The sequence below is a fragment of the Macaca fascicularis genome, chromosome 11 (genome assembly GCF_037993035.2).
Source record: "Macaca fascicularis isolate 582-1 chromosome 11, T2T-MFA8v1.1".
NCBI lineage: Eukaryota > Metazoa > Chordata > Mammalia > Primates > Cercopithecidae > Macaca > Macaca fascicularis.
In genome coordinates, this window is record NC_088385.1 from 85292079 (window position 1) to 85302272 (window position 10194).

General features: G+C 36.7%; 1 protein-coding gene across 1 annotated transcript; it reads right to left on the minus strand.

Moving 5' to 3' along the window:
- Positions 1-6757: 6757 nt before the first annotated feature.
- Positions 6758-7197, minus strand: LOC102135553 (large ribosomal subunit protein eL31-like). The gene has a single exon (XM_045365647.2). The coding sequence runs from the start codon at positions 7183-7185 to the stop codon at positions 6808-6810; it is 378 nt and encodes a 125-aa protein (XP_045221582.2). The 5' UTR covers positions 7186-7197; the 3' UTR covers positions 6758-6807.
- Between the last annotated feature and the right edge of the window lie 2997 nt (positions 7198-10194).

Consider the following 10194-nt stretch of genomic DNA (forward strand, 5'->3'; position numbering starts at 1 on the left):
CGGAGATTAACAATAAACCACACACGTGACACCTGAGTAGCATTTACAGTACACTCAAGAGATAACAATAAAATAAATAAATAAATATAGCAGGCTAAGGGGGTCATAATAAGCCTTCTTTAAAGGGAGATTTGAGAAGAATCTGGAAGATAGTCATATGGTTAGCCATGTGAATATCTGGAGGAAAAGCCAATTCCAAAGTTTGAATGTGGAATGGTGTTCGGTGCTTTGTGAAAGTGCAAGCAATTCAATCTGGCTGAACAGAGGGAGCTAGGGGGAATGGTCGTGGGAGACAGGGTCAAAGATGTAATAGCAGCCAAATTGTGTAGAGCCCTGAAGGTCATCGCAAAGATTTTGACATTTATGTTGAGTGAGGCAGGAAGCCATTAGAAGGTTTGAGCAGAGGAATGACATAATATATTTTTGTTGAAAAACAATTTCTGTGATCTACTGTGGCTTTTCTTACTGTTCGTATATTTATCACAGCCTATTTTTTGTAATTATTTGTGTATAAGTATCCTTTTATAAATTATAGTTTCACAAAGAGTCTATGTCTTACTCAGTTTTGTATCAACTATATTGAATAACCAGCACTTTATATAAATGATAGTCAACCTACATTTGTAAGAATATAGTTTCATATTCCTTTAGGAAAATAACATTGATACTGTTTGATATTCAAAGAATTATTTTATTAATTTGAAAATCTGCTTATCTCAGGCACATTATTATTTTATGCCAAATAGTATTAAATTAATTGGACAATTACTTTTCCTATATGTTTGAGTATAGCATAGAAATTGGCTCATCCTTCTATACTCTATTCCTCTCCATAATAGAAAATTGCTTCTTTTAGACCTCTAATCAAAACTGGATCTGATTTTTTTAAATGTGTTTGCTTCCTCCTTTATAGATCCTGAACTCCCTATCTTGTTCACCTTTGAGTCCCTGGTATCCAATGTACTGTTTGACACATAGTAGTAATCCTAGACATTTGTTGAATGCATGCATACAAGAGTGAAATGTCCCCCATTATTGTAACACTTTTTAGAACTATGAACTATTTGATCATCCTACTAAATGAGAATCATCCAGGCTTATCTTTGTGTCTCATGGTTAGAGTCAGGTTTCTAGTAACCATAGCCATTTCCATTACTGTGAAAGTAAGCAAGAAAGAAAAGGGAAGGAAGGAAGAAAGGAAGAGGAAAGGGTAGAAGAGAGAAAGGAGAGAAAGAAGAAAGGATAGAAGAAAGGAATTAAGAAGAAAGGAAGGAGACAGAAAGGAAAAAGAGGAGGGAGAAAGGAGAGAAAAAGGAAAATTCATCATGGCTACGAAAACTACTCTTCTCTCATATCCTTCTAGAATCTCTACCTTATCCTCTCCACACAATTTGTTCCATATTCCTTTGCATCTCACCATTTTCAATGTTTAAGAAAGTGAAAGCCATATTATAAAATAATACTTCCTGACATGCTTGACATTGAGTGATCAAAAAATTCATATCTCAGATTTTTATTCTGTAATAAAGAACAAAAACTTACTTGCTTGTCAAGGAACTGGTGAGATTTACCTAGCCTCTTTTACATAATGGGCAGCAAGCATGTAGAACATAACAGCCGAGAACTGAGTGATTAATGCAGCAGACTGTGGTCATCAACTCCAGTGAACCCACTTTATTGTAGAATGCTTCTAGACTAAAACTTAATAGGCACTTTCCGTGTTTTCTTTCAGTCAGCCTGCTGAGTACAAGAAGCGTACAGGTTTAGATAGATTCATTGTATCATTTGGAGTGTTCTAATCCAGAGTTTCAAATTTAAGATTTGAACAGTTCAGATCCATGCGACTTTATAGACAAAGATGGGAAGGCAATATTTCTGGGGAGATAATAGGCATACTTCACAAAATCTGGTATTCAAAGATCTGTCTATTAAAACTTATATAAAAGCAACACATTATGGCCATTATTTCCATGCAATGGAAAATGCAGGATTTCCAAAAATTAAAGAACTGAAATCTTATCCTGCTGACATCTCACACAATGTAAGGTGCCAAAAAACGTTATCTGTGGTTCTTTTCAGAATCTCGCATGATAAATATAGCATCAGCTTTGTCCAGGAGGTAAGAAAAGAATCCTGCCACAAGGCAAAAGAGAGTAGTAATATAAAAGTCAACAGACCTGATTTTCCCCAATAAAGGCGCAATCAGCCACCATCAACTAAATAATCCAGACATGGATCACTTGCGCCGTTATGTGTACATTGAAAGTAAAAAAATGAAAATAACAAAATGAACCTCTTACTGAGGCTTTCTCAACAATTCTGTTGGTGTGAAACAAGAATTACTTTACATGATATTATTGAGTTATTTTCAGAAATTGGCTTAATTATTTTGTTGGTATGTTGCACAAACTCTATTACTGGCAACAATTTACCTGACTATATTGGCTTTATTGTGACATTAGCTTCTTTTTATTGCTTGTCATTGTATCAGGCATGGAGTAGAAAAGTTCTCATCATTTAGAGCACTTTTCCTGGAATCAAGTATCCTGAGTTCCAGGACTGAGTTCAAATCCTGTCATTTACTATCATGTTCTGTTGGTTTGACTTTGATGAATCACCAATTTTCTTAACATCCACTAATTGTTCTTAGCATCCACTTTGTCATCTGTAAAATGAGAATAAGAGTAAAACTATCTTTAAGGTGTGTGGTAAATATTGAAGACAGTGAATCTGAAAGCCCTCTGTAAACTCTTAAAAAAATAAAAACCTACATATGTACAGCATGATATTACTATTACCACATGGTCAAAACTTAAGCCCAGAGGTTACCATTTTTTTTTCCTGTTTATTCCTAAGATAAAATTCTATTTGCGGTGGGTTGAATCATCGCTTATTTAATCAACAATGGTTGAATTATGTTGAATCAAAAAGATATGTACAAGTTATATTCCCTAGGACTTGCCAATGTGACTTTATTTGAAATAACACGTTTGTAGATGTAATTAAGGATCTTGAGATGAATGATTCCAGATTTAAGTTGAACACCAAATCCAAGGATTGGTGTCCTTATGAGAGTAAGGCAGGCAGAGAAAGAAGACACAGAGAAACAAAAAGCAGAGACCGGAGTTATGCATCCCTAAACCAAAGAACAGCAAGCACTGAGGCAGCCACCAGAGGTCAAAGAAAAACGTAGGGTGGATTTTCCCTTGGAGTTTCACAAGGAACTAACTTTAAAAACACCTTGATTTTAAACTTCTAGTCTCCAGAACAGAGGAAGAATCAGTTTCTGTTGTTTTAAGCTACCTAGTGTGTGGTAATTTGTTATGGCAGCCCTAGGAAACTAACAGAATGGCAACTGGGATGTTGTGTGAAAAACTAGTTTACTGAATGTACTCTGCATTCAAAGTTAATAATTAAGAAAAAAATGACTCCAAAATGCTTTCGAAGTACTTTCACTTTTTTTTTTTTTTTTTTTTTTTTTTTGAGACGGAGTCTCGCTCTGTCGCCCAGGCTGGAGTGCAGTGGCCGCATCTCAGCTCACTGCAAGCTCCGCCTCCCGGGTTTACGCCATTCTCCTGCCTCAGCCTCCCGAGTAGCTGGGACTACAGGCGCCCGCCACCTCGCCCGGCTAGTTTTTTGTATTTTTTTTAGTAGAGACGAGGTTTCACCGTGTTAACCACGATGGTCTCGATCTTCTGACCTCGTGATCCGCCCGTCTCGGCCTCCCAAAGTGCTGGGATTACAGGCTTGAGCCACCGCGCCCGGCCGTACTTTCACATTTAAATAGAAGGATGTGAACCTGTTTGGCATGATTTCACTGAGGAGAAATAATACAATTTGAATATTAAAATTTGTTCCCCTTTCAAAATATCAAGTAGGATGAGCTTCAGTTCTAAAAGTTACATTTCATGTTTGAAATACTAAGTTATATTCCATTGTTGAAGTTTAGGCAAAAATGATTTAGAGAAATTTAAGTTTCTTTTCAACTCCTTCTGGGGTAAACAATATGTATGTTCATAGGTACATTTTGGTATGCATATATATCCCAAATGTTACATTTGTTTTACTTATTTGGCACTGTATTATTTACAAAAAGAATTTTGAAAGCTATATCTTTAGATTATACTATTTTAACAATATATTCATTAATATATGTTAAATATTTAAAATACTTTATACATATTTATGAGCATAAAATATGACCTACTAATGTTTCTTAATATAAAACTTAATTTTTCTGATAAAATGAATCAGAAAAATACTTCTTACATCTTCCATAGTAAGTCGTGGTCCTGATTCTGTCTTCAATCTTGAAAGAACTGACACACCAATTAGATGGCAAAAGTAAAGAGAGATCAGCTCTTTCATAGTTTACTCTTTCTTATCTTTTCTTTTTAACTTGGATTGGCAGTTCTTGCCAACCTCATCTCATTTAGTTTTACCTGCTTACTAAATTAGGGAGAGTGGGGGTAAGAGTGGTCCAGAAAGATAGTCTGCAATCATTCAGCTAAAAGCACTACAAAAGTTTTCTATTCTTCTGGATAGAGAAGGAATTGTGACCTGAACCATTATACACATAAGGAAACAAAGATACTCAAAAATTCCTGGAAATGGATTTGTTTGAAAATCTTGTCAACTCAAAGTAGTTTTCTGGAAGATATCCAGGCCTGTGATTGAGCCTCACCTCTGCTTTTGATTACCAAGAGGAATTAGGCCAGGGGTTCTTAATCTTTTTTGTTCCATGTACTTCTTTGGGAGTTTAAGGAGGTCTTTGGATCCTGTTAATGAAATATGATGGGTTTTTTTTCTCTCTTTGCTTGTTTTTAATGTTTTATTTTGAAATAATTATAGACGTACAGAAAATTGCAAAAACAATTCATAGGGTATACCTGTCTGTCACCCAGCTTCCCTCTGTGTTGTCATTTTATGTAACTGTGGCAATTAGTATTGATACAATACTGTTAACTATAGAACTTATTCAGTTGTCATCTTTTACATGTAATTATTTGCTTGTATGTGCCTCTTTCAGTATTGGTGATATTGACTTGGAATTTTCTGTCTCCTTCTACATTTCTCATATGAGATCTATATTTATCATGTAGCTATGTCTTATGACTTATATTATCATAATATCTTCCTAACATCATCTCTGTAGTTACTTCAGATCTGTAAACACTGATAAAAATTTATTAACAAAATGATGGCAGAAAGTAAAAAAATGAAAGCACAGATCAAATATTCAGTGTATCTGTATTTTTGGAATACTTGGTAGGTACAAAGAGCTTTTTGCTAGGAAAAGGAGATTCTCTGCCAAAGAAGGAAAATGCAGTTCTCATGGCAAAATGCATTAGAAATAACTTACCCCCAAAAGAGGATAATATCATAAGTTTATTGCAAGAATCTATCATTCTTTTCATGATACTTAGAAGTTTTGAAGTAAAACAATATTGTGATTGAAGACTTGAATTTCACTTCAAATTTTGGCTCTATGGCCTTAGGTAAATCACTTAACCTTTTGAAGTCTCAGTGCATACGACTCTAAAAGAGGAAATCAGGCATTCTTCAGGGTATTTTCAAGTATAAAATGCTATGAACACAAAATAATTTTTTCATAGTCTATGACAAGAGTCTTTCAAAACTATTAAAGAAGTAACTTTTTCTTTGGACTCTCCAGTCCTTTTGTATTGTGTCACCTTAAATTAGGTCTCACTGGATTTCTAGTTGGTTCTGCATCCATTCTTTAAATGGCCCACCATTTTATCCTATTATCTCATTTGCCTCTTTTTTTTTTTTTTTCATTTTGAGATGTAGTCTCACTTTGTCACCCAGGCTGGAGTGCAGTGGCCTGATCTCTGCTCACTGCAAGCTCCGCCATTCTCCTGGTTCACGCCATTCTCCTGCCTCAGCCTCCCGAGTAGCTAGGATTACAGGTGCCCGCCATGACGCCTAATTTTTTTGTATTTTCAGTAGAGACAGAGTTTCCCCGTGTTAGCCAGGATGGTCTCGATCTCCTGACCTCATGATCCACCCGCCTCGGCCTCCCAAACTGCTGAGATTACAGGTGTGAGCCATCACGCCCAGCCTCATTTGCCTATTTTTGAACCACGATGTGCTTTTAACAAGTATTTCCCAAATATATTTTATTACAGAACCTCCCACCTACTTCTAAGCAAAACCTCTAAGCAAGCCACTTTGGGGAACACTGCCCTCCGTCTTTATCCTCCAGCATCAAAACATTTTTATTTTATATCTCTATCCCACTCAGTCTCCTTTTACAGAAGATATTTGATACAGGTTTCTTTCTTTTAGTCTGATATGGGAAAGAGGTGCCAATACTTCTACTTACAGTTAACTTGATTTAAAAAATTATATGCTCCCTAAAGAAAGTATAATAGGGCCGGGCGCGGTGGCTCAAGCCTGTAATCCCAGCACTTTGGGAGGCTGAGACGGGCGGATCACGAGGTCAGGAGATCGAGACCATCCTGGCTAACACAATGAAACCCCGTCTCCACTAAAAATACAAAAAAATTAGCCGGGCGTGGTGGCGGCGCCTGTAGTCCCAGCTACTCGGGAGGCTGAGGCAGGAGAATGGCGGGAACCCGGGAGGCGGAGCTTGCAGTGAGCCGAGATCGCGCCACTGCACTCCAGCCTGGGCGACAGAGCGAGACTCCGCCTCAAAAAAAAAAAAAAAAAAGAAAGTATAATAGAGCAACTTGTTTTTCATTGTTGGTATTCTATGTAATGTGATCTGCAGGAATTTTTTTTTTCAATTTTATAACTTTATTTGATGTATTTGATGATCAGCGATTAGTTCTCATCCATATTGACTGTCTGTAGATTTTTGAAAGTGGTAACAGGTACATAGGTAACCAAAGTATAGCGCTTATTTGGTGAATCTTCATCCTCATTACGTTTTCTGGACAGCTGCACACGGATTCGGTATGGGACATTCCTTATTCCTTTGGCCCAGACAGCTTTGTTGAGCCTGGTATCAATGCGCACATCTGGAGTTCCCATCTCCTTCATGGCAAATTTCCGAATCTCTTTGAGTGCCCGAGGGGCACGCTTCTTGAAGCCCACTCCATGGACGCGCTTGTGAATGTTGATGGTGTATTCTCGGGTCACCACCTCGTTGATGGCAGAACGGCCCTTTTTCTTCTCGCCACCCTTCTTTGCGGGAGCCATTCTGCCGGGTCCAAGTTGGAAAGGAATGATCTGCAGGATTTTGATTAGGTAAGTTCCAGCTTCCTTCACATCACATAAAAGGGTCTGTTGGTAGATCATCTACATTATCCTACCATTTTTATTTTTCATATTGATATTTTTGTTATGTAGCTTTTACTTTCACTTTTGACATTTTAAAAATCTGATTCCATTACATTTTATTAAGTAACAAAATCTGTTCCTTTGTCTTTGTAGAACAAATTAGACATTTTTATAAAGACAATTCTCATTTGCTTTCTTTGCTTTTCCAATAACTATGTTTGTCACTTAACACTGGTGACGTGCCTGACTTGGGCTTGAGTTTCTCCTTCCACATTTTGCATAATACTTTTGAGTTTTCCATCTGGTAGATTTATCTGACATCTATCATAGTGGCCTCCTGACAGCACCTTTACAATACTATTACTGTAAAACTCGATTATATATACTTTATATCCTATCATTCTCACAACTACAACAATCTTCTAAAAATTTGACTTTCTAGCCTCAGCATAGATACTCTGGCTCCTGATGGAAAACACTATAATTGTTGTGTCAACTAGAACATACATAAGATTGTCATCAACTCTGTAGCTATAAGACAACTCATATTGATCGGACATTTTCTTTCCTCTACCATCTCCCTAGTTTCTCAAATCTTTCTGAAACCTACACACGGTGACTAGCATTATTGTTTACAACCTCTTGGAGGCATAGAAAGAGTAAGGGGCTCACGAATCACTCAGCAAACCTGGAACTCATCAATTCTCCTGTGTTCTAAACAAAAAGTCTTAACTGTACTATCTTTATACTACCACACCTCATATGAGACAAGTCATGCTTCATGTATGAGAATAAATTTCAGTTCCTAAGACACTCATACCTTCTCAAAACTATATGCCCTACAATTACAACTCCAGCAAAGCAATATCTTTAAGTCTCTGCTCAAAGTCTGCCAACGGGGCCACGTTTATTTTTCAGATTATTACTTTAACTCCTTACATCATCTTCCTACCTCTACCTTAACTTGTTTGTTGACTACTTTTACCCTCACACAATCTGTCACTCCACTGGCTTCCTTGATGTTCCTTAAACATGCCAGGCATAGTCCAACCTCAAGGCCATTGTACGGGCTGTTTTCTCTGGATCATTTGTTTTCAAGATTTTTTGTCTTAAGATATTCAAATGTCACCTTCTCAATGAAGCCAACCTTGACTATTTCCTTTAAAATCATAACTCTTCTCCCACTTCAATTCTCCATACGTTCCTTTTGTTCATAGCACATGTCATATTTAATATGCTGTTATTTGCTTATTTCTTATGCTTGTTACGCATCATCTGTTTCTTTCAACTAGAAGGTAAGCTTCTCAATTGTAGGAATTGTCTGTTTTGTTTGTTGCTATATCCACAGCACAATAAATATCAGTTGAATTAATGAATATACATTCTGCCAGTCTCTCTATAGGTTTGCAGACACCAACTATCCCTTCAAATTAGGCATTAGGATGTTGTCTGTCTTTCCTAACGGAGAAGGTTAATAATCCTGGGGCTCCCTCAAAGAAAAGGTGGCAGAACAATAGGCTCACTTTTGCAACTGGAGGGAAATCCAATTTAAAAACCCACCATATTCCAGAATAGAATATAGTTTGATTTAAAAAAAATTGAAAATAATTTAAAAGCCTCCTGGTCAGCATTACTTTGATCAGCTGATGTGTCTATATAATGTAGCTCTTCTTTTCAGCTTTGAAATTGTAAAATATTCTTCCCTGGCTACAAGTCTGAGAAAAATAGTATCTAATTGCTATTTCTCTTTAGAGTGATCAAGCTACAGGGAAATTCACTTGTAGCATTCTACTTTTACATTTCTCTATAACTAGAAATGTTTTTAACTTATAGGGCTATTTTACAAATGTCTTAACATTCTATCATTAGATATATTAATATATATGTCTATTCATTTGGTATATGTGCATGCGTGTCTGTGTGTTTTTGGTGAATTTGTGATTTAAAACTCTAGTGTTTGTTTCAGTGCCTGGGAGAATGTTTTGTTTTCCTCCTAAAAGGATGCAAACTGTGTTCAGAGAGGTGGTGCCTCACTTCTTGTACAAGATGCAGTGTTCAGGGTCTACCAACCATTACAGAATAAGATTTCTAATCAACCTGGAGAGTGATTACTTCACAGCAGGTGGGATATATTTTAAGGCCTCTTTGCTTCTTTTTTTTTTTTGGAGTTGAATAAGAGTGGGTAAAAAAAGATGGTCCCTTAGGTGTTATCTGAACAAGCTCAATCTAATAGAGTTCTCCCTTTTATCATTTTATTTCCTTAAAATGTTGGCTGGACACAAAGGGAACTTCATTTGGTGTAGATTGCCTAGAGAAGGTGCTAATTGAAGACAGTGGTATTGTGTAACAATTCACTGGCTCTGTCAGCGGTTCAATTGTTGCTTTATTTGGAAAATTAGAAATGGGAAGGTTGGTTTTTGGATAAGCACTGGAACTTTTCAGGATTTGTGTTGAGCACTGAAAATGAAAGCAAGGAAGTCAAAGAAGAAGAAGAGGACGAAAGACACAGACATATCTCAGGAAAACAATCTGGTTACAAGAAGTGACTTGCTAATTTTCTGAGTACTACCTTTGTGTTCTTCCTGAAGTCTATTATCAAGTAAACAAAATGGGAACTGACTCGTTCTGGTGTTTCATAAAGCTTAAAAACAAATCTCTCTCTTCCCTTCTCTCTCTCTTCCTCCTGTTACAGACCACAGGCTCTTGGTCACACTCCTTCTCTTTTTCTTTTGTAAGCTAACAAGAAAATTGACTTTATTTCCAAGATGTAGAGTCAAGTGGAGTAACAGCACTCTCTGAGATAAGCATTAGGTGTTCTTTCAAGCTCTTTCACAGTACATCTCATTTTCTTGAAAAGTCAGGTTAAATTAGCTAAATAACAATAAGAGGAATGCCCTCAGTTTGAAAGTCAATTGTAGTGATTCTGAA